The sequence below is a fragment of the Gopherus flavomarginatus genome, chromosome 1, assembly GCF_025201925.1.
Source record: "Gopherus flavomarginatus isolate rGopFla2 chromosome 1, rGopFla2.mat.asm, whole genome shotgun sequence".
Classification (NCBI taxonomy): domain Eukaryota; kingdom Metazoa; phylum Chordata; order Testudines; family Testudinidae; genus Gopherus; species Gopherus flavomarginatus.
Genome location: NC_066617.1, coordinates 119,433,024 through 119,458,672, shown reverse-complemented (window position 1 = coordinate 119,458,672; position 25,649 = coordinate 119,433,024). Strand labels below are relative to the sequence as shown.

Here is a 25,649-nt window from a genome sequence, read left to right as displayed (position 1 = left end):
CTGGTGAAAAACAGTTGGACAACTCAAAAATGACTGAACTGATGATGTTTAAATTCCCTCTCCCAACTCAAAAATCATTTGAGAGTTGAGACCAAGCATGAGAAATTTGGACCAGGAGATCACTTTAGGGGAACTTATCAGCCACTGAAAATAAGGGCTTAGAATCAGAGTGCCATCTCATCCATAACTGACCCCAGTACAGACCCACAGAACATCCATAAGTAACAAACTCAGTCTCTCTCTCCAACTAATGATCATTGCTTTAATGGCAGTGTTAGTCCAGGCAATGATTCTGATCCATATCCTGGCTATGTAACAATACATGATGGGCCAAAATTAGTATCGAAACTGAGGTTTCAGTGGGACTAGACACATGAATAAGACAAGCAGGACTTGGTTCTGACAATCCTCATTAAGCCTATCCTCCCACAATGTGACTTGGCTTCTGTCCTTTACTAGACAAACTGTTGCTTGGGATTTATCAGCTAAACTGCACTGCCAAGCTGTATTTTAATTGAAGGATATTTGATATTTCAGTATACTGTGCCCCGTTGACATAATGTCTAATGTTTCTTTTGTCTGACTACTGCTTATATGATCTGAAGTCTCCAATTTTGGGTTGCGGGTTGATTCTGCAGGTTGAATGTCACCCTTACCTCAACCAAAGCAAACTGCTGGCCTTCTGCAAATCCAAGGATATCCTCCTCGAAGCCTATTGTGCTCTGGGCTCACAGAGAGACAAAATGTGGTAAGGAAAGAAACTGGACTGCGCTCCAAGGTTTAGAACCTCAAAAATGAGTTAGAGGGTATTTTCCCCTTCTTCCATCTTCAAAGTATCTGGTATTTATGAAGTTATAATATAAAAATAAGAGCTGGAAAAGACCTAGTAGGTTATTTTCAGATTGTACAGGCATTGTCCTCACTAGGATGAGATGACTGCATTCCTCATCCCAGAAATGTGCCCTGTTTCTCTATTTATCTTCTAGGATAGACCAAAGCACCCCAGTTCTGCTGGAGGACCCAGTATTGGGTGCAATTGCCAAGAAGTACAACCAAAGCCCTGCTCTAGTAGCCCTGCGCTACCAGCTGCAGCGTAGTATCGTGGTCCTCTTTAAGAGCTTCACCAGAAAGCATATTGAAGACAACTTCCAGGTAAAACAGGAGGGGAGAGAGAAGATGATGAGGGAGACACCCTTGAGATGTGCAGATTTAGATGGGACACCATAGAGGACTGAGAACTTTTGTGTCCTTGTACAGTATGGCACTGCAGGATCCTGCCTCAGAACTGTGCTACACAATGTCTGATGGTTCTCAGGCAGGTTCTCTCTTCTTAGAAAGGGCTTTTGCCACTTTACCATTTGAACTGTGCAACTTGACACCCACTAGAGAACAAATAATAATATGGGGGAAGACAACTCGGGAGTCCTCTTTGTCTCTCCCAAAGGAAACATTTTGAGGGAGCAACTGATTTGTGGAGCCCTTTTCAAAATGACTAATGCTACTCTTGATATAAGATGGGAATATAGGCCCCTTTGAGCATTAGAAAGACAAATGATCTTCCAGTAGAAGCATGCCCCTTTCCTGCCCTCAGCCTCTTGCCTAGACCATGGGTCCTCTCCAAACTCTCATCGGTCCTCCCTTGCCCATTTTAGTCCAGAATTTGAAACATCCCAGGTAAATCAGGGGATAGCATCCCTTGGTCTATTTTCCATACCCAAGGAACAAACCTTACAATATCACACTGACAGATTTATTCTAGATTAAGGTGAAAACAAACCAAGAAAGAACCTCTATGTAAGAGAGCACAGTGTGTATCTCCTCTGTAAGCAGCCATTTATATCTCAAAGTGGCAGCTGCCTCTACAGACAGCAGACTGCTAAAAGTCCAAAGGTGAAATACACAGAAAATAAAATCACAACAGTTACATAGCTAGATAACCTTCACCTCTGAAATATATAAAATACAGTGGAAAGAGGAGGCCCAAATTAATATACCTATTTCATTTCTTTTCACTTAACATGGGCCTTGTGCTTCTGTAAATGCACATACATCCCACTATTAGAAGGGCTATGCCCACAGGAATAATCAATGTTTGATCCTGTCTTCTGTGTCAGGTTTTTTACTTCCAGCTCTTAGAGGAGGACATGAAAACCATTGATGGGCTGAACAAAAACCTTCGCTATATGAACTTAAGACAGTGAGTCACGCTACTTTGTATTTTAGTACTCTGTGGAGAGGTGGAGAAAGGCAGCAGTGGTCCCCCCACAAAGAAATAAGGTTTTGTGTTATCCTGATGCTCATGATCACAAAGGATGTACTTAGGATCATAGCTATTAGGACTGGAATGGAGTCATAGACTTTGAGCCCAGAAGGGACGATCAGATCATTTAGTCTGACCTCCTGTATATCACAGGCTACCCACACCACTCACTTGCTGAACCCAACAACCAAAACCAGACCGAAGCATTACAGCCCACAGGAGCCCAGGATACAATGTCAGTGAGATAATATCTTTTATTGGACAAACTTCTGTGGATAAACAACCTTACACAGAGAGTTCTTCTTCATGTCTGGGAAACATGTCACAAATAAATACAAGGTGGAACAGATTTTTTGACATAAGTAGTTATCACACATTTCAAGGGGCCATTCAAGGTTACACCCCTTCAACACCCTTCCATTTATAGCGGGGAAAGAAAGGAGGGGAAGGCAACTCAGGGAAGTGTAAACAGATTGTTGTAATCCATAAATCCAGAGTCTCTTTTCAGTCCATGACTTTAAGTGATTAACAAAGTTATAAAGTTAAGCTCCAAGGTTCATATTTTGAAAATGTTGTGCAGGTTTCCTTTGAGAGGGAGGGCTAATAGATTTGTTAAGTGTTCAGCCACAGGTGATAGATGTTCTTGTATTATCACTTTCCTGGGTGACTTCATTTGGGAATTTAATGTTTGTCTGGTTTCACCCATTTAGTTCTTATTAGGGCATTTAGTGCACTGGATGAGGTTTGCCACATGTTGTGATAGGTATGTGTAGGATCCAGGGATCTTGAAAAGTGTATCGGGGGTGGGGGAGGGTGGATCCCTGTACCAGTGGCAGGACTGCATGTTAATCCCGCAGAGTCTGGGGCCACTTTGTGTATCCTGGTCTGTGGGGAGGTTGCTTCTGGTGATGAGATTGGGGGGGTGTTTGAAGGCCAGAAGAGTGGGGTTCAGCTCATCAGAAGCAAGCTCCCTACAGACCAGATTCTGTCCCTCTGACCCACAGAAGTTGGTTCAATAGAAAATATTACCTCACCCACCTTGTCTCTCTAATATCCTGTGACCAACAAGACTATAACAACATTGCACACCGGAGACTAGAAAATTATGTGCCACAGGCAGTGAATAGAAGAGACTGAGGTGCACCAGTGCCCGAGGCCCCCACAATGACAGGATTTGGCCTATTATCCCAACACATTCCTAGTAGTCATTTATCTCGTTTAGCCTTGCTCAAGGCAAAATAACAACTTCCTTGGATGCCAATGTCATTGTGTCATCATCCTAAGGGCTATAAATGTTTCCAATATTCTGGAAACTCTGAGATTAGTCCAGGGCCTCTCTAGGGTATTTGTTGTGTTCTAGAGGCATCAGCATAGGGATCTCTCTGGTGGTGAAGAACCCACAGAGCAAGGTCCTGTGCCATACCCTCCAAGATGTTGGCACAGGGGATTCGCTGAAGGCACTTCTGAGGAGCGAGTGTGGCCAGAGTGCTGCTGTGCTCCAGCAATCCCCAGATAGCAGAGAGCACCTTAGGAATTAGTCCAAGGATCAGAGAGTTGCAAATTTGTCCTTTTGTGGATACACCCTTCTTCCCTTCCCCACCCACCCCCCGAGCTCTACATAGTGCCGAAGGATGCAAGGAGTTCAGTTCTCAGCTGTATCCAAATAACCCTGATCTTTGCAGAAGTTTGAGTCTAGATTAAACATTCGTTGATCTGGGTGGCCTTTACATCTGCAATGGGCTAAACCAAAACACACCCAAATTTTGGATCCAGATCGGGAACTTAACTTTACAGTTTGGGCCTCTCTGTATTATAAAGACAATTTTTCCCACTTCATAGAAGCCATCTATTATTTGTTCTAGCCTCACTATTTACTGAGAATAATCATCTTTTGTGACAGCTTTCTGCCATAGGCAGTCACAGACAGTTATGAGACCATTCTGTCATGTTTTCTCCAAGATTTATTAAATTCCAGGTGAACATGGGTATTAGTTATAATAAACTGTGCTGTAATGCAATGTCCTCTCAGTAGAGACTATACATTAGCGCATTCATGTGCTGAGATAGTACAGTGATGGGCCTAAAGAAAAGCTTAAAACAGATAGATACCATTGCATGTCTTCTCTTTGAGATTCCTATGTTTTGCACTCAGATGGCCTAGTAATGCATCTGGGGATATTTAAGAACTAGTAATGCACATGGGGATATTTAAGAACTGTTTTCTTTTTAGACTTGTGGATCACCCTCAGTTTCCATTTAAAGATGAATAATGGAAAGGATACTTTCAGTGTTCCTGATTTTATTTCGCATGTGAGGAATCAGACATACATTTCATCTCCTTGCCCCATTCCAGTGATTAGTCCCAGAGAAGCACCCTGTTCTGGAAGCCCACCTTCTGCTGTGATATCAAGAGATCTACACTGTACATTTAAACTGAAATTCAAAACAACTCAGTCTCTGAATGGAATTGTTCTGGATTGCTAATGGGGAAAAATAAAGGTGTCTGTGTAATGCACTTATTGAGTCTAGTCTCTATTCTCTAATAATTGTTTCTTTTCTTCATTCTCAGAGGCAACAGACCCAAGCCCCTTAGAAGTGCTCTGGGTGAGGTGCTGTACGTCCCCAAAGTGTGGTTGGCTGAGCTAGCTTGAAAAATGATAGCGTCTGTCCACTTTGGTGGGCATTGATGTCACTCAGCAGCTTGCAGCAGCTTGACTGCTCCCTCAGTCGCCATGCCTCAGTAAATAAAAGTAATACTCAAGGGCTGTATTTGCTCACTGGCTCAAGCAGGAGTGAAACAATGTTACAAGCTTCAAGAAAGACAATGGAGCTCTACAAAGATATGTCCATGGAGATGAACAATGTGCACAGAAGTCCTGTGGTCAGATTCAGTATCTATGCACCTTTTACAGATTATTCAAGAATAAGAAGTTTGTGTTTGTTGTATGAAGTTTGGTGCTATGCATGAAAATGAGCAACTGACAGCACTAAGATCTAGAGAGTGAGGGTAGGCACTGTACAGTTTCCTCCACAGAGCTCTCCATCCCAGCATGCAGCACTTTCTGCAGTTCCAACTATGGGCCCCATGCAGGTCTGCAATGAACTTCAGCTCTGAGATGCAGTCTGGTTAGCTGTTCCATTCATGGGCCCACATGCCTCTCTGCAGTACACCTCAGTCCTGACCTGCTGCTTCCTTTGCTATTCCAGTTCTTCCCTCATTTAACTGCCAATTGTTCTATACCGGGTAGTTTTTATACACACGTGAAGGTTTTCTATACTGCGATATTTGGAAAGAAAAGGAGGCAACGCAGCTTATCTTTGTTCATCCAGCTATTTGTTCACAGCTTGTTCTCTGTTGTGTTATATCTTCTAAGTGCCTGTCTGACTCTAAAAATATGTTCACAACTGCAGCTCCTACTGCTGTTTTTGGGAGCCCATTCCACACCTGAATTCCACATGCAGTGCTTAAAGGCATGTCTCCACGTCTTTCAGATCCTTTCGGAGCTTTAGTTTGTGGCCCATTGCTCAAGGTAAATAGAGTAAGAACCAATTTTGTTGCATCTGCTTTCTCTGGGCCATTCAAAACGTTATACCCCTCAATCAGGAGATGTGCCCTCAGCATTACCCTGTATTTCTGGAAGAACCCTCCAACAATAATACTAAGCTGATGACACTTTTTGTAAGCAGGCAGAAGAAGATCTTATTTGTAACTTAATAACTTCTTACAGTCTAACAGCAGCACCCTTTTTTCGCTAGCTCACTCACTCTCTTATTGTGTAGTACATGTTCTTCTTCGAGTGATTGCTCACATCCATTCCAGTTAGGTGTGCGCGCCGCGCGTGCACGTTCGTCGGAAACTTTTTACCCTAGCAACTCCAGTGGGCCGGCAGGTCGCCCCCTGGAGTGGCGCCGCCATGGCGCCCAATATATATCCCTGCCGGCCCACCCGCTCCTCAGTTCCTTCTTACCGCCGTGTCGGTCGTTGGAACTGTGGAGCGCGGCATAGCTGTCCTCCACGTCCCTAGCTCTCCTTGTTTTTCTATCGTTATCTCTATTGTAGTTGTTAATTAGTCTGTTAGTTAGATAGTAGTAGTTAAGTGTTAAGTAGCTGTAAATAGTTTTTCGCCGGGGGCTTAGCCCTTCCCGGCACCCGGCACCGGGCTCATGCCTGGTTCGCCGGGCTTCAAGCAGTGTGCGGCCTGCAAGAAGCCTATGCCCACGAGCGACCCCCACGACGCGTGCCTGAAGTGCCTGGGGGAATCGCATAGATCCGACAAGTGCCGCATCTGCAAGGCTTTTAAGCCAAGGACTAAGAAGGAGAGGGATCAAAGGCTCCGGACTCTCCTCCTGGAGGCGGCACTTGACCCGGCGGCTTCGCAGGCCGTGATGTCGGCGCCGGCACCGGATCGCACCGGCACCGAGAAGACTCCCCGGCACCGACCTTCTCCGGCACCGGGGACAGAGCCTAGGCCGTCGAAGTCCACTACTCCGGCCAGGCACACCCGAGTGGAGCGCCCGGCCTCAGTATCGGCCGCGGCGCCGCCGGCACCGTCGACTCCGGGCCCGGCGGGTCCGTCGAGTCCGGTGCCGCCAAGCTCCCCCATGACATCTGGGGTTGAGATAGTGGTGCCATCTACACCAGAGGCCTTCGCCTCGGCACGGGACCTCATAGCCCTAACCGAGCCCACGCAGCTACCACCCCCGGTACCTCCGGTGCGGGTTGTGTCCAGAGGCAAGCCTATGATGTCGGCACCGTCCCGGGACTCTCGTTCTCGCTCCAGGTCCCGACGTCAAGGTCGCTCCAGATCCCGCCGCCGCTCGCAGTCCCGGCACCGCTCCCCTCAGCGGTACCGGTCGCACTCGCGGCGCCGGTCGACACCGAGACGATCGCGGTCGGACTCCAGCCGCCGTTACCGGCACCGCGAGTCCAGGAGCCGATCCAGACGTTCGCCGCACCGGTCGACCTCCCGGCGCCGAGCTGGTGGCAGGTCCCGGTCCCGGTCGACCTCCCGGTACCGAACCGGTGGCAGGTCCCGATCCCGGCACCGAAGCGACGCCCGGTACCGCTCCAGATCCCGGCACCGTGGCAGAACTCGGTCCCGCTCCCGGCACCGTTACGACTCCCGGCACCGGTCCCCGGCACCGAGACGATCACCCGTGCCGGCCCGCGCGGACCATTACCATCCAGGGTCCGCTCCGCCATGGCCCTCGAGGCAGCCGTCCGTGTCTTCGCTGGCGGACAGTGGCTACGCGCTGGGCACCGGCCGGCAGGCGGCGCTGTTCAGCGAGCCTCCACAGCAGGACGCAGCCCCACAGCAATGGGGTTTCTGGACACCCTGGGCGTATCATCAGGCCCAGGGCCCCCAACAGCTCCCTGCTAGACCGCCGACTGCAGAGCGCAGGGCACCTGAGGCCTCGTTGTCTCGCCCCCCTCCCTCCCCGGATGGGGAGGAAGGATCCAAGCAACAGGACTCCACGTTGGCTCCTGAGGCAGAGGCGAGGGCCGAGGGAGACCCCCCTTTGGACACCCTCTTGCCAGGGGTCTCCTCATCTTCTTCCCCTGATGAAGCGGTGGCTGGGACCTCCTCCAACAGCCCCCCCCCCGCTGGACCTCAGGGCGCACCAGGACCTCCTCCGGCGAGTAGCCCAAAACCTGAGTCTACAAGCCGAGGAGGTCTCGGAGGTAGAGGACCCTATTGTCACCATCCTCTCCGCAGACGCTCCCACCAGGGTCGCCCTGCCGTTCATACGGACCATCCAGGCCAACGCCAACACCATCTGGCAGTCTCCGGCCTCCATTCCTCCCACTGCGAAGGGCGTCGAGAGGAAGTACATGGCTCCTTCTAAGGGCTACGAGTACCTCCACGTACACCCGACTCCGTGTTCCCTGGTGGTCCAATCTGTCAATGATAAGGAGCGTCATGGCCAGGAGGCTCCAGCCCCCAAATCCAGGGAGGCTAGGCGGATGGACCTCCTCGGCCGTAAGGTGTACTCGGCGGGGGCGCTGCAACTCAGGGTCTCCAACCAACAGGCCCTGTTAAGTAGATACGCCTTTAACTCCTGGGTGGCAGCAGACAAATTCAAGGAGCTGTTGCCACAAGACGCTCGTCAGGAGTTTGCGGCCATCTTAGAGGAAGGCAAGAGGGTCGCACGCACGTCCTTGCAAGCCTCTCTGGACGCTGCGGATTCGGCTGCCCGTACCCTCGCGTCGGGTGTAACGATGCGTCGCCTCTCCTGGCTGCAGGTTTCCGGCCTTCCGCCGGAGCTCCAGCACACAATACAGGACCTTCCTTTTGAAGGCCAAGGGCTGTTTTCGGATAAGACAGACCCTAGACTAAAGAATCTAAAAGACAACCGCGTCATCATGAGGTCACTGGGGATGCACACTCCAGTGACGCAGCGCAGACCCTTCCGGCCGCAGCAACAGCAACAACAGCGAAGGCCGTATCTCCAGTTCCGCCAGCGGCAGGACCTTAACAGGCGCCGCGGCAGGAACGGAAGGCGCAGGCATTCGGGGAACCAGGGGGGCCAAAACCAAGGCTCCTCTAAGCCCCCGCCTGGTCCCAAGCCTTCATTTTGAAGGTGCGCCCGAGGGCGCAGTAACAGTTTCCCCATTGGATCCTTTCCCCCCGTTTTCCAACCGCCTTTCTTTTTTCCTCCCGGCGTGGTCCCTAATAACATCAGACCGCTGGGTTTTACGCACGGTGCAGTCGGGATACCGCCTGCAGTTTGTTTCATTTCCTCCTCCCCGCCCCCCTTCCTCGTCCCTCTTCAGGGACCCCTCTCACGAGCAATTCCTTCGGCAGGAGGTGCAGACGCTCCTCCGCAAAGGGGCTATAGAGGCGGTACCGGAGAACGAGAAAGGCAAGGGGTTTTATTCCCGCTACTTTCTGATCCCCAAGGCCAAGGGAGGCCTCAGGCCCATCCTCGACCTGCGAGAGCTCAACAAGTACCTGGTGAAGTTGAAGTTCCGCATGGTTTCCTTGGGGACCATTATCCCATCCCTGGATCCGGGAGACTGGTACGCCGCCCTCGACATGCAGGACGCGTATTTCCACATTGCTATCTGGCCACCCCACAGACGTTTCCTTCGCTTCCTTGTGGGGTCTCTGCATTATCAATTTGCAGTCCTCCCATTTGGCTTGTCCACGGCCCCGAGAGTGTTTACCAAATGCATGGCAGTTGTTGTGGCGCAGCTTCGGCGCAGTCGGATCCACGTGTTCCCGTATCTAGACGATTGGTTGATTCGGGGCACGTCGGAACAACAAGTCTGCAACCATGTCCGTGTGATCACCGACATGTTCGCCACCCTGGGCCTCTTGGTGAACACAGACAAGTCCACCCTGGCCCCCACACAAAGGGTGGAATTCATCGGGGCCGTCCTGGACGCCACTGTGGGCAGGGCCTTGCTGCCATTGCAGCGGTTCCAGGCCTTGTCGGCAATCGTGCAACGACTACAGACAGCCCCCCTGACGTCAGTGAGGACGTGTCTAACCCTGTTAGGCCACATGGCGGCCTGTACTTTCGTGACCAATTACGCTCGGCTCCGCATGAGGCCACTCCAGTTGTGGCTCATCAGTCATTACAGGCCGACAAGACAGCCACTAGATATGTTAATCACGATCCCCCAGAGGGTCTTAGATTCTCTCGGCTGGTGGCTGGACCAGTCAGTGTTGTGTGCGGGTCTCCCCTTCCACCCATCTCAGCCCTCGGTGTCCCTAACAACAGATGCCTCCGATCTCGGCTGGGGGGCCCACGCAGGGACCCTGAGGACGCAGGGCCTGTGGTCCCAGGAGGAGGTGGGGCTACACATCAACATGCGGGAGTTGAGAGCGGTCCGTCTTGCTTGTCAAACGTTCTGTCATCAGCTCCAGGGTCGTTGTGTCGCGGTGTTCACCGACAACACGACGACCATGTATTATATCAACAAGCAGGGCGGCACCAGATCCTCCTCCCTGTGCCACGAGGCGATACGACTCTGGGACTTTTGTGTAGCCCACTCCATTCACCTCATGGCTTCCTTCCTCCCCGGGGTACGGAACACGCTGGCGGATCGATTGAGCAGATCCTTCCTGTCACACGAGTGGTCCCTTCGCCCGGACGTCGCCCTCTCCATCTTCCGGAGGTGGGGTTATCCCCGGGTGGACCTCTTCGCGGCCAAGGGGAACAGGAAGTGTCAAGCGTTCTGCTCCTTTCAGGGCAGGGAACCCGGGTCGATAGCGGATGCCTTCCTCATCCAGTGGTCGACCCACCTGTACTATGCATTTCCCCCATTCCCGTTGGTCCACAGGGTCCTTCTGAAGGTGCGCAGGGACAGGGCTCATGTGATCATGGTAGCCCCGGCGTGGCCCAGACAGCACTGGTACCCCATGCTGCTGGACCTGGCCATAGCCGACCCAGTTCCCCTGCCCCTTCATCCGGACCTGATTACCCAGGAGCACGGGACCCTCTGTCACCCGGACCTGCAGTCGCTGCACCTAGCGGCGTGGCTCCTGCGTGGCTGACTGGCTCTGAGCTGCGCTGTTCCACGCCGGTGAGGGAGGTGCTCTTGGGCAGCAGAAAGCCGTCCACAAGGGCGACATATTTGGCCAAATGGAAGCGATTCTCCTATTGGTGCGTAGAGAGAAATCTCCGCCCTATGGAAGTTTCAGTAGCCAACATCTTAGACTACATTTGGTCCCTCAAAGGGCAAGGACTGGCCATATCGTCGTTACGAGTCCACCTAGCGGCTATCTCCACCTTTCACCCGGGTGCGGATGGTCACTCTGTTTTTTCCCACCCGACGGTGTCTAGATTCCTTAAGGGGCTGGAACGTTTATACCCTAACGTCCGTCCCCCTGCTCCAACCTGGGATCTTAACCTGGTGTTGTCCCGACTCATGGGGCCCCCCTTTGAGCCGTTAGCTACTTGCTCCCTGCTTTACCTCTCTTGGAAGACGGCCTTTCTAGTAGCTATCACCTCAGCTAGACGGGTGTCGGAACTCCGGGCTCTTGTGGTAGACCCCCCATATACGGTCTTCCACAAGGACAAGGTGCAGCTGAGACCACACCCTGCTTTTCTCCCCAAGGTGGTCTCAGCCTTCCACGTCAACCAAGAGATATTCCTTCCGGTTTTTTTCCCGAAACCTCACTCCTCAGGCAGGGAGCAGCAGCTCCACTCGCTTGATGTCCGTAGGGCTCTCGCGTTCTACGTGGAGAGGACCAAGCCCTTCCGCAAATCCCCCCAGCTTTTCGTGGCAGTAGCGGACCGCATGAAAGGGCTTCCTATCTCCTCCCAGAGGCTATCCTCTTGGGTAACGTCCTGCATCAGGACCTGCTATGACTTGGCCCACGTCCCTACGGGCCGTGTGACTGCGCATTCTACCAGGGCGCAGGCGTCGTCGCTGGCTTTCCTCGCCCGTGTGCCCATCCAGGAGATCTGTCGGGCAGCGACCTGGTCATCGGTCCACACCTTTGCTTCCCACTACGCCCTGGTCCAGCAGTCTAGAGAGGATGCGGCCTTCGGATCTGCTGTGCTCCATGCCGCGACTTCTCACTCCGACCCCACCGCCTAGGTATGGCTTGGGATTCACCTAACTGGAATGGATGTGAGCAATCACTCGAAGAAGAAAAGACGGTTACTCACCTTTGTAACTGTTGTTCTTCGAGATGTGTTGCTCACATCCATTCCACACCCGCCCTCCTTCCCCACTGTCGGAGTCGCCGGCAAGAAGGAACTGAGGAGCGGGTGGGCCGGCAGGGATATATATTGGGCGCCATGGCGGCGCCACTCCAGGGGGCGACCTGCCGGCCCACTGGAGTTGCTAGGGTAAAAAGTTTCCGACGAACGTGCACGCGCGGCGCGCACACCTAACTGGAATGGATGTGAGCAACACATCTCGAAGAACAACAGTTACAAAGGTGAGTAACCGTCTTTTCTGTGCCAGATAAACAATAAATGTGCTGACACCATTCAAAACTATATTTGCTTCATGGGGTGAGCAAACAAAGACTGACTTTGAAAGGAATAGGTGTTTTAGGTAAAGGGATACAAAGCCTTTTATCTCTTTGGCTTGGACTACACTACGCATTTAAACCGATTTTAGCAGCATTAAACTGATTTAACGCTGTACCTGTCCACACTACGAGACCCTTTATATCGATATAAAGGGCTCTTTAAATCAGTTTCTGTACTCCTCTCCAACGAGAGGAGTAGCGCTAAAATCGGTATTACCATATCGGATTAGGGTTAGTGTGACTGCAAATTGATGGTATTGGTCTCCAGGCGGTATCCCACAGTGCACCGCTGTGACCGCTCTGGACAGCAATCTGAACTTGGATGCAGTGGCCAGGTAAACAGGAAAAGCCCCGCGAAATTTTGATTTTCATTTCCTGTTTGCCCAGCGTTGAGCTCTGATCAGCACGGGTGACAATGCAGTCCCAAATCCAAAAAGAGCTCCAGCATGGACCGTACGGGAGATACTGGATCTGATCACTGTATGGGGAAACAAATTTGTTCTATCAAAGCTCCATTACAGAAGACGAAATGCCAAAGCATTTGAAAAAAAAATCTACAGGCTACACAGTGCTGCGTGACAAGCGTAACGGGAAGCCAGAGACTCAAATTGGATGCTCATGGAGGGAGGGAGGGGGTACCGAGGACTCCAGCTATCCCACCGTCCCCAGCAGTCGCCAAAAAGTATTTGCATTCTTGGCTGAGCTCCCAATGCCTGTAGGGTCAAACACATTGTCCAGAGTGGTTCAGTGTATAGCTCGACTATTTACTCCTTCCCCCCTCCCCCACTTGAAAGAAAAGGGAAAGAAATCGTTTCTTGACTTCTTTCAATGTCACCCTATGTCTACTGAATGCTGCTGGTAGACGCGATGCTGCAGCAGTGAAGAGCAGTATACATGCCTCTCTCCTGCCCGGTAGCAGACGGTGCAGTAGGACGGGTAGCCTTCCTTGTTATCAGCCCTTGAGTGCTCCTGGCTGGCTTCAGGTGAGGCTGGCCGGCAGCGCCTGGGTGAAAATAGGAATGATTCTTGGTTATTCCCAGTAGATGGTACAGAACGGCTGGTAACCGTTCTCATCATAGCAACTGAGGGCTGAGCTCCATCAGCCCTCTCCCTTTCCTGTGTAAAAAAAAGATTCTGTCCAGCCTGGACTATCATAGCAATGGCATGCTGGGTTCCTCTGCCCCGCACCGCTTAATATCTTGCCTGGACTGTCATAGCAGCGGGAGGCTGCCTCCCACTCATTTTATCTCACTAACAAGTCACTGTTTCTTATTCCTGCATCCTTTATAACTTCATGACACAAATGGGGGGGACACTGCCACGGTAGCCCAGGAAGATTGGGGGAGGAGGGAAGCAACAGGTAAGATTGTTGCAAGGGGACCCCCAATGAATGGCATGCACCTCCTCATTTCTGTGGGATCTGGCACGGAGCAACTGTGCTCTCTGATACACTGGTTCTCTAGCACACTTGCCCCATATTCTAGGCAGGACTGACTCTAACTTTTAGAAACCATAAAGGAGGGATTGACTCGGGGAGTCATTCCCATTTTTGCCTTTGCGCCCCCGGCCAACCTCAGCCAGGCTCACCCATGATAGCAGCAGATGGTACAGAATGACTGATAACCGTCTCTGCTATCATTCAAAAGCAAATGAATGCTGCTGTGTAGCGCTGGAGTATCACCTCTGTCAGCGGCATCCAGTACACATACAGTGACTGTAAAAAAAAAAAGCTGAACAGGCTCCATGGTTGCCATGCTATGGCGTCTGCCAGGGCAATTCAGGGAAAAAGGGCGAGAAATGATTGCCTGTTGTTGCTTTCCCGGAGGAAGGAATGACTGACAACATTTGCCCAGAATCACCCGCGACAATGATTTTTCCCCCATCAGCCACTGGGCTCTCAACCCAGAATTCTAAGTGGTAGGGGAGACTGCGGGAACTATGGGATAGCTATGGAATAGCTACCCACAGTGCAACGCTCCGGAAATCGACACTAGCCTCGGACCATGGACGCACACGGCTGAATTAATGTGCTTAGTGTGGCCCGTGCACTTGACTTTATACAATCTGTTTTATAAAACCGGTTTATGTAAAATCGGAATAATCCCGTAGTATAGACGTACCTTTGTCATTCACTGGTTCAGAGGCCACTCAAATTAGTAGTGACTAAAAATCACTATGTTGTATTTACAGTACACACGGCTCTCACCCATAGATCCCAAGCACTTTGCAATGGAAGGTAAGTATCACTGTCCTAATGTTATACATGGGGAACAGCAACAAAGAACTTGCCCAAAGTCACCTATCAAGACCCAAATCTTGAAATCAGATCAGAATAGGCAGGCTCTTGAGCCCATGCAGAATCCCTCTGATGTCACACTCACTCATGTCCTTACTCGCTCAACTAGCCGCATGGACTTCAGTAAGATTACTTGTGTGAATAAGGTTTGCAAGAACAGGCCCTTCATTTTCAAATGCATTGCAGTCAACCAGTGTGGGTCAAACCTTGAGCTCCTTACTCGATTGCTTGAAGGACTGAATAACCGAACTCTCATTGACTCAGATAAATAAGGACCTGAGGCCTTGACTCATTTATTATCAGTGCTCCAGTGGTTCAACTTGTGATACTCTCTGCTGTACATCAAGAGCTGCTGAAATCAATGGACGTTGCACTGGTGTAAATGAGGACAGAACTTGTCCCCCCACACAAACACACACTTTTGGATAATTTGGTGATTTAGTAACTCTTACAGAGTCCCTTTTCAGATTAGAACCACACTACATAGTTCCATATTTGTCTTTCAGGTGATTTCAAGAATAAATGTGTTCAGTTTGCAACTGAAAAGATGTATATTCTGACTGATAGCCCTGCAAAATTGAGCTTCCACCTAAGAGCAAGATGTGTTCTTTTCTTGGGTATCATTGTCAGTAAAAGGGTTGTGAAAGCCAAGTTCTGCTCTCAATAACACCTGAGCCATCCCAATATCTTTAATAGTCAGACAGAGATTGGCCTATAGAATTTGATAGGGATTAAAGTAATATTCTATAGACATTCAAACGAGTTCTCTAGACAGTCTCTACTATTGATCACTTTTCTGAAGCATTTTTAAACCAACCTGAGACTTCATTAGAGAATTACTTTTGTTCTATAGACTTGTTTTAGATTGGTTTAAAAATTCTGTATAACTATGGTCATTGTCTATTAAATTCTGTAGGACTTTTCCATAATGGAAAACTTTACTTTTTTCACTAACGTAAGCAGAGGTGAGTGTCAGAGTAAGAAGGTGACATTGTTACACAGTCACTTTTCATACCGGAACCACACTTTAAAATATCATCCCTGAGCCAGATATATTGATGCTTTTTGTCTTTCTGTTTTTAATTCGTAGTTTCCAAAAAAGTAAGTGTGAGGAGGCTGTAAAGGTGGCTATTGAAGTTGGCCACTGTCATACAGATGGAGCTTATTTCTGTGAGAATGAGAAGGAGGTTGGGTGAGCCATTCGAGAGAAGATTGCAGATGGAATGGTCAAAAGAGAGGGAAATATTTTACCCAGGAAAGGTAAGTTGGTTTTGTTCTAAATCCCATCACTTGCTCTCTGCTTCTGTCTGTGCTGCTTTTCAGCAGCAAGAAAATAGTGGCTTCAGTGAGGGGGTAAGTTCAAGATGTAGCAGGCTGACAGGATTTGCCTGAAACACTCCACCTGTTACCAGGTGCTAATCCTGTGGGGAAAGTGTTATATGCATTAGTACCAGCTGGAGCTTTAGCAGGCCTGGTGCCTAGATACAGTTACCAGATAAAAACTACATTGAACTGAAGTTAAGGGTGAGTACGTGTTAGTAACTTAAGGCTAAAAGCATTACAGGGATGCTGTAATTATCCCAGAACCAATCATTACAGACCAGGTGATAGAGTTTTAAGGTTACACTTCAAAGAAATCCAAATATGTTAGGCTATGGAAATGCACAGGATAGGCACCTAAACAATTTTAATTCCTCCAACTGTAATTGCCATATGCAATAGCCATAGAAATAGGGTTTGTTCATTGTTTGTGGTCCCAGACTGCACTAATTTGATTTTGAAAGATACAGTAGATGTTTCCATTTTCTACCCTCATGTTATGAATGTTCATTTTTTAATGCTGCAGGGTATGATGATGCAACATTAATTGTCAAGGCATCTACACACATTGTATATAGGTGTCATTTTTATTATTTAAATGTAAATAAAATAATGCATACTATGCTGTGTATCAGTGATATTTCATGACTGAGCTATAGTAGAATAAAATTATTTAGGGAATTAGCCTTCTTAACATACCAATCTGATGGCATTTTTTCTCTCTCAACTCTTTACAGTTTTGGAGCACATTTAACACTTCTGAGATGGTCCCCTCAGCCCTGGAAAAGTCACTGAAGAGCCAGCAGTTGGACTACACTGATCTCTATATTATTCACACACCCCTATCTTTAAAGGTAAAAAGAAATTCTGTCTGAACATTGCAAAATCCTTGACCCCACAGTTTCCCTTTTGCTTTAAGACAAGACCATATGACAACTGCTTGATTCAGAAACATTGCTATATGGAACAAGGAGCTTTACAATACTAAACAATTTCCCCATGTATATTTCTTCCAGATCAGATGTAAAATGCGCTTTTGTTTATGTTAGAGATGCGGAGATAATCAAGAGAATTGATGGACTGGACAGTCATCAGGTTTCAAAAAGAACTTTGCACTTAATAATAAAGGTTAAATGTGCTGTGAATATTAAGTTACCAACATGTTGAAATAGCTCAATATTTCTCCAGAAAGTAATTCATGTCATGTGTCATACCAAAGGGAAGTTTATCTAATGAATTTTTTTTGTTTTCAAGTCTGCAGATTATTTACTCCCAGAGGATGGAAAAGGAACATTGATTTTTTACAATGTAATACTGTGTGCCACTTGGGAGGTGGGTATCATGTATGAGTATAACATTAAAACATATTTGCAAAACTGTCATGCATACTTGCCAGGCACGAAACCAACATACCCAGCAGTGTATGAGAAAACAACAATAATGAGATTTATATTTCAGGGCATAAACGAAACTCTTAACAGGGATTTAGGAAAAAACTTTTCCTGGAGGTGGGTTATTTCATAGCTGTCCACTGTGGGTTTCTTGTATCTTCCTCTGAAGCAGCTGGTAGAGGTCACTCTTGGAAAGAGGACTACTGAGTCACTGGTTTGCTCCAGTTTGACAGTTCCTATGATCCCACTAATTCATAGAAAAATGTTACTCACCTGGGAGAATGGGAGTAGGGAATATTGTAAGGCTATATTAAGATACAAGGCAGGGCTTTATTTGTCCAGAAATGATGGCTAAGATGTGTTGCAAGTGTTCCTTCTGTTGCTGTTTTTCGAACAGAAACAAGCTTCTCTAAACACAAATGGGGGAAAAACCTTAAAGGAAGGAGAAACTCCAGAATGTCTTTCTCAGGAGCTAATGTCCAGCCTTTCTTTTAAATCAAAAGGGAAACCTCCTTATTGCTCCACTTCAAGTAGACACAAGCCACAAGAGTTAGACCCTGATATTGAACTCTTCAGAATTTTTGGGTGTTAGGACCAGTTAATGTTAAAGACAGGGGCCATTAGCAAATTCAGATTTAGGTTCAAGTTCTGGAAAAAAAACCATAGTTCTATGTAGCATGGAACAAGGGCCCTGTTTGTGCCCATCCCTGAATTCATGGAAAAACTTACGAAAATTTGGAAAGAATAAAGCAGAAAATAAATTAAAGGAAATGGTGTTTAAGAGGGGCAGGAGAAAGAGAGGCCTGACTTTGCCCTGCACATCCAGAGATCCTCTCATGCTATCTCATTCCTGACCCTGAGGAGCCAGAATTTACAGGTATATTGCCAAAGAGCCACAGTAATACATAATACGTCAGTAGGCCCCCCATTAGCTCCCCCACCCCAGCACCTCTCGCCCACTGGCAGCCCCGCCGATCAGCAGTTTCTTGGCATGCAGGAGGCTTGGGGTGGTGGGAGGGTGCAAGGGCACTGCAGGCTCAGAAGAGGGGGTGGAGTGGGGGCAGAGCCAGGGGTTGAGCAGTGAGCACCCCCCCCGGCACACTGGAAAGTTGGCATCTGTAGCTCCATTTCCAGAGCCAGTGCCTATACAAGGAGCCATATATTAACTTCTGAAAAGCCACGTGTGGCTCTGGAGCCACAGGTTCGCCACCCCTGGCATAGGGGGATACGCTGAAGGCATTTCTCGGGACAGAGTGAAACCAGAGTGCTGCTGCGCTCCAGCAATTCCCAGCTAGCAGAGAGCACCCTGGAGATTAGCCCAAGAGTCCTTTGTGCCATCCCCTACCTGTGCACAGTGCCACTGGGTGCAGCTGAGAACTGAACTCCCTGAGCCCTAACAACCCAAATCTTTGCAGAAGTTTGGGTCTAGGCCAGTGGTTCTCAAATCCGGTCTGCCGCTTGTTCAGAGAAAGCCCCTGCTGGGCTGGGCCAGTTTGTTTACCTGCCACATCCACAGGTTTGGCTGATCACGGCTCCCACTGGCCGTGGTTCGCTACTCCAGGCCAATGGGGGCCGCGGGAAGGGCAACCAGCACATCCCTCGGCCCTCACCACTTTCTGCAGCCCCCATTGGCCTGGAGCAGCGAACCACAGCCAATGGGAGCTGCCATCGGCCGAACCTGCAGATGTGGCAGATAAACCAACCGGCTCGGCACGCCAGGGGCTTTCCCTGAACAAGCAACGGACCAGCTTTGAGAACCACTGGTCTAGATTAAACATTCTTTGATCTGGGTGGTGTTTACATCTGCAAAGGGCTAAACCAAAACACACTCAGGTTTGGGCCTGTCTGCATTTTAAAGACAATTTTTCCCTCTTCATCAAAGCCCACTATTACTTTTTTTAGCCTCCCTGTTTACTGAGAATAATTATCTCTTGTAACAGGCTTCTGCCATAGGCAGTCAGATAGTTATGACCCAATGTTTTCTTTGATCTTTACTAACTTCCAAGTAAACACAGGTATCAAGTATAAACTCTGCTGTAATGTAATGCCATCTCAATAGCTACTGTATATTAGAGTATTCATGTGCTAAAATAGTAGAGTGATGGGCCTATAGAAAACCCTAAGATAGGTAGAAAATATCACATTTCTACTCTTTGAGATCCCTGCATTTTGCACTCAGATGTCCTAGTAATGTAGTTAGTGTGGATAGTTCATGAATGTTACTTTTTCTTTTTAGTTTTATGGGCCACCCTCAGTTTCCATTCATAGATGAATAATGGAAAGAATCTTTTCATTGTTCCTGATTTTATTTCACACAAAAGGAAAATCAGACATACATTTCATCTCCCTGCCCCATTCCTGTGATTAGTCCTAGAGAAGCACGCTGTACTGGAAGCCTAGATAATGCTGATGATATCAAAAGATCTATATTGTACATTAAAACAGAAATTCAAAACAACTCAGTGTCTGAATGGAATGGTACTTGATTGCTAGTGAGGAAAAAATAAGTGTCTTTGTAACACATTTATTAAGTCCAGTCTCTATTCTTCATTCTCAGAGCCAGCAGACCCAGACCCCTTAAAAGTGCCCTGTGTGAGGTGTTATAGGTCCCCAAAGTGGGGTTGGCTGAGCTGGTTTGAAAAATAAAGGGGTCTGTCCACTTTGGCAGGTGTTGACTTGACTTAGGAGCTTGCAGGTTTAGACCCTGAATATAACAGAAACCATAGACTGAAAATCCCACAAAGTGGATTCCTTAGCTCACACAGATCTAAAACCAGGCAGCACTTCATAAAAATTAGACATAACACAGTCTCTGTTCACCAAGCAAGGTATTATTTAAATATTACTCAGGGCCAAATCCACCCTGAGCACTATGTAGGCCAGTGTGCAGTTGTGGAGGCCAAGACCAAAAGAGTAAAATCCAACAAGAGTTTTGTTTTTTTAATTAAAACATCAATCCTAGCGCTGCAGAAACTCTTGCAGCAGCCCCTGACCCAATCTTGACACAAACCCACTCACACTTCCTCTTACATTTTTACTCAAAGATTACAATTCCCAGCAATCACTGTTGGACCTTGCAACACCACAGCCAGCTTTGCCCAGAATTCTATCACCAATGGGGAATGGCAGCAAAGCCATTGTATGCTGTTAACAACCTCTTCAGGCTGTGATAGTGTCTGCTACTGCTGCTCTCTGACTCCTTGGGGTGAAGGAGGAAATAGCTGGTGGATCTGTGTAGTGGCTGGTCGAACAGCTCCACCACTTCTCTGATCTTGGTCAAGTCATCAGCCATCATGCAGAGGGTGCAGTTGTTTTGCGCTGGGATTTTTCTTCCACTGCAAAGAAGGGTCAAGACTTTAGCTTTAAATGCAGAATCCCAGCTCCTCAGTGAGCATAAATCAGCGCAGCTCCATTGAGGTCAAGGGATGTGATACGCTTCTTACTTCCATCTTCTTAGTACACCACTGAGTCACACCTGTGTAGCTGAGAAGGGAATTTGACTCACTGTCATTACGCTAATTTAAACCAGCTCATGACCTGGCCCAGAATATTTTGAGGTAAGGCAGACAATGTGCCAATAGAGATACATAGAATACACCAATGAGCCCTGATAGGGTATGTTACATTGCTCCACTAATGCCACAGGCATGTTGACGGTCACTTCTCTGCTAAAATGGAGCTGTGCCAACGTACCCTAGCTGTGGATCTGGCCAATAACCTCCAAGAAGCTAGGCTACCTGTGATGAACTATAACTGGGCTGCGGGAGCGGAACTTTCTCTTATAATGCAGCTCCCAGTTCTGCTTAGTCTATCTTTTCATGAAGAAGATAAATTGGGAGTTATTTGAATTCTCTCAGACACATGCTTTGTAGGGAATAATCCTATGTTTGCTGGGAAATGGGCCTGACTATTATTGTTAAAGTACCTATAATGTGCTCAGTCCTGTACCAGGCATCATGATGCGGATAACTTAGCAGGTCTTTTCCATCTCTAGTGTCTGTGAGTCATAGCAAACAGCAGCTGAACAAGTCAGAGATGGTCATGAGACAAAATTAAAGGCCTTCTTTTGCTTCATGCTCAGTTCCTTTTCTGAGACAGCAGAACCCCCCAGTGTGTAACTTGTGCTTGTTACTTTTATATTAACATGAAACAAAGCACATAAAGGCAAAGGCCTTGACTCTTTCACTTGGGAATGACCCGGGATGTGTTCTCAGATAATTCCTGCAATGATCCACTGAAAGCACACAGTGCCTTAACCAGTGGGCGGGGCATTCACTCAGGCCAGGGCTTTATAAAGCTGCGCACAAGCGACCAGGGAGCTTAGCAAATAGGAGCTGCTAACAGGGAGTTTCGCAAGAGAGTTTGGAAGGGGAGTAGGAAGGGAGTGGGGGTCCATTGTCGGTCTCATCTGTGACCCACTGGTCCCCTGAACCTATAAACCAAGCCACATCCAAAACCTTTCTGTTTAAAGCAGAGCAGAGCGGACAGGGAGCTGCAGATGGGAATTTGAGAGAGTTTAACAGAGGGAGGCTTACGATGGTTAGGAGAACCCGCAACACCTGTGGCAGCACTGTTTCTGTCTCCTCCACCTGCACCTGTAGCCAGACCGAGCACCAAAGCATGGATGCTTTTACCCAGATTCTGGTGTGGGTTTGCAAAGACTGTAACTTGCAATTTCCACTTACTGATATCCAGGCTGGGGTGGCATCCAATGTGAAAGGTGCCTACTGGTGGAATCTCTCAGGCAGCAAGTGGGAGAGCTACAGGAGAAGGTGGCTAGGCTGAGGAACATCCGTATCCATGAGCAATTCCTGGACAGTATCCATGTGGGGACAGCTGACGTAGCTGTCCCAGTTCACAGGACTACTGACACACCAGTGGAGAAGGAGATGGCTCAGGGTGGACACTGGCAGCTGATTACTTCTGGCAGCAGGCAGTGCTCCACCCCTGCTGCGAACCCTCCTGCTGTGGTAATAGATAACCGTTATGCTCTTCTTGATACAGGAGAGAAGGAATCACTGCCAAGAGTTAAGGAGGGGAAGGCTCGTACCCCTAAGGCTGGGAGGTCTGCTGCCACCACTGATAATAAGAAACTTAGGGTAGTGGTGGTTGGAGACTCTCTGCTGAGGGGGACAGAGACACCCATCTGTCGCCCTGACCGTTCAACCCAGGAGGTGTGCTGCCTGCCAGGGGCCCATATCTGAGATGTTACAGAGGCATTGTTGAGGATTATCCAGCCTTCTGACTACTACTCCATGCTTCTCATCCATGTGGGCACAAATGATACTGTGAGGTGTGACACTGAGCAGATCAAGAGTGACTACAGGGCTCTGGGAGTACGGGTTAAGGAGTTTGGAGCACAGGTGGTATTCTCTTCGATTCTTCCTGTCGAAGGTAGGGGCCCAGGCAGAGATAGATGCATCGTGGAGGTGAATGCCTGGCTGCGAAGATGGTGTCGTCAGGAGGGCTTTGGCTTCCTCAACCACGGTATGCTATTCGAGGAAGCACTGCTAGGCAGAGATGGCCTTCACCTTTTGAGGAGGGGAAAGGCCTTATCTGCGCACAGACTGGCTAACCTAGTAAGGAGGGCTTTAAACTAGGTTCGACGGGGACAGGTGAGCAAACCCCACAGGTAAGTGCGGAACTAGACCTGGGAGATGGGTCGGAAACAGGAGGGAGCATGGGCTATAATGGCAGAGAGAAAGGAGGTTCAGGGCAAAGCTGGGAGGCAAGATCAAACCAGTATCTTAGATGCCTATATACAAATGCAAGAAGTATGGGTAATAAGCAAGAAGAACTGGAAGTGCTAATAAATAAATGCAACTATGACATTGTTGGCATTACTGAAACTTGGTGGGATAATACACACGACTGGAATGTTGGTGTGGATGGGTATAGTTTGCTCAGGAAGGATAGACAGGGGAAAAAGGGAGGAGGTGTTGCCTTATATATTAAAAATGTACACACTTGGACTGAGGTGGAGATGGTCATAGGAGATGGAAGTGTTAAGAGTCTCTGGGTTAGGCTAAAAGGGGTAAAAAACACGGGTGATGTCGTGCTAGGAGTCTACTACAGGCCACCTAATCAGGTGGAAGAGGTGGATGAGTCTTTTTTCAAACAACTAACAAAATCATCCAAAGCCCAAGATTTGGTGTTGATGGGGGACTTCAACTATCCAGATATATGTTGGGAAAATAACTCCGCGGGGCACAGACTATCCAGTAAGTTCCTGGACTGCATTGCAGACAACTTTTTATTTCAGAAAGTTGAAAAAGCTACTATGGGGAAAGCTGTTCTAGACTTGATTTTAACAAATAGGGAGGAACTCGTTGAGAATTTGAAAGTAGAAGGAAGCTTGGGTGAAAGTGATCATGAAATCATAGATTTTGCAATTCTAAGGAAGAGTAGAAGGGAGTACAGCAAAATAGAGACAATGGATTTCAGGAAGGCGGATTTTGGTAAGCTCAGAGAGCTGATAGGTAAGGTCCCATGGAAATCAAGACTGAGGGGAAAAACAACTGAGGAGAGTTGACAATTTTTCAAAGGGACGCTATTAAGAGCCCAAAAGCAAGTTATTCCAATGGTTAGGAAAGATAGAAAATGTGGCAAAAGACCACCTTGGCTTAACCACAAGATCTTGCGTGACCTACAAAATAAAAAGGTGTCACATAAAAAATGGAAACTAGGTCAGATTACAAAGGATGAATATAGGCAAATAACACAGGAATGCAGAGGCAAGATTAGAAAGGCAAAGGCACAAAATGAGCTCAAACTAGCTATGGGAATAAAGGGAAACAAGAAGACTTTTTATCAATACATTAGAAGCAAGAGGAAGACCAAGGACAGGGTAGGCCCACTGCTCAGTGAGGAGGGGGAAACAGTAACTGGAGACTTGGAAATGGCAGAGATGTTAATGACTTCTTTGTTTCGGTCTTCACTGAGAAGTCTGAAGGAATGTCCAATATAGTGAATGCTTACGGGAAGAGGGTAGGTTTAGAAGATAAAATAAAAAAAGAGCAAGTAAAAAAATCACTTAGAAAAGTTAGATTCCTGCAAGTCACCAGGGCCTGATGAAATGCATCCTAGAATACTCAAGGAGTTAATAGAGGAGGTATCTGAGCCCCTACCTATTATCTTTGGGAAATCATGGGAGACTGGGGAGATTCCAGAAGACTGGAAAAGGGCAAATATAGTGCCCATCTATAAAAAGGGAAATAAAAACAACCCAGGAAACTACAGACCAGTTAGTTTAACTTCTGTGCCAGGGAAGATAATGGAGCAAGTAATTAAAGAAATCATCTGCAAACACTTGGGAGGTGGTAAGGTGATAGGGAATAGCCAGCATGGATTTGTAAAGAACAAATCGTTTCAAACTAATCTGATAGCATTCTTTGATAGGATAACGAGCCTTGTGGATAAGGGAAAAGTGGTGGATGTGATATACCTAGACTTTAGTAAGGCATTTGATATGGTCTCGCATGATATTCTTATAGATAAACTAGGAAAGTACAATTTAGATGGGGCTACTATAAGGTGAGTGCATAACTGGCTGGATAACCGTACTCAGAGAGTAGTTATTAATGGCTCCTAATCCTGCTGGAAAAGCATAACAAGTGGGGTTACGCAGGGGTCTGTTTTGGGACCGGCTCTGTTCAATATCTTCATCAATGATTTAGATGTTGACATAGAAAGTACGCTTATTAAGTTTGCAGACGATACCAAACTGGGAAGGATCGCAACTGCTTTGGAGGACAGGGTCAAAATTCAAAATGATCTGAACAAATTGGAGAAATGGTCTGAGGTAAACAGGATGAAGTTCAATAAAGAAAAATGCCAAATGCTCCACTTAGGAAGGAACAATCAGTTTCACACATACAGAATGGGAAGAGACTGTCTAGGAAGGAGTATGGCAGAAAGAGATTTAGGGGTCATAGTAGAACACAAGCTTAATATGAGTCAACAGTGTGATACTGTTGCAAAAAAAGCAAACGTTATTCTGGGATGCATTAACAGGTGTGTTGTAAACAAGACACGAGAAGTCATTCTTCCGCTTTACTGTGCACTGGTTAGGCCTCAGCTGGAGTATTGTGTCCAGTTCTGGGTAACGCATTTCAAGAAAGATGTGGAGAAATTGGAGAGGGTCCAGAGAAGAGCAACAAGAATGATTAAAGGTCTTGAGAACATGACCTATGAAGGAAGGCTGAAGGAATTAGGTTTGTTTAGTTTGGAAAAGAGACGACTGAGAGGGGACATGATAGCAGTTTTCAGGTATCTAAAAGGATGTCATCAGGAGGAGGGAGAAAACTTGTTCACCTTAGCCTCCAATGATAGAACAAGAAGCAATGGGCTTAAACTGCAGCAAGGGAGATTTAGGTTGGACATTAGGA

At 47.8% G+C, this 25,649-nt stretch overlaps 1 protein-coding gene across 6 annotated transcripts in view; it reads left to right on the top strand.

Moving 5' to 3' along the window:
* The window catches only part of LOC127058850 (aldo-keto reductase family 1 member C3-like), a 202,559-nt gene that overhangs the window by 163,695 nt on the left and 13,215 nt on the right, over positions 1-25,649 (top strand). For 5 of the 6 annotated variants that reach the window (XM_050969224.1, XM_050969293.1, XM_050969252.1 and 2 more), the window contains one exon: positions 639-748. In XM_050969224.1, the coding sequence (XP_050825181.1) occupies positions 639-748 (110 nt within the window). Of the gene's footprint in view, positions 1-638; positions 749-986; positions 1,153-2,114; positions 2,198-4,490; positions 4,656-25,649 lie in introns of those variants that run through there. The other variant, XM_050969262.1, reaches the window with a different exon arrangement.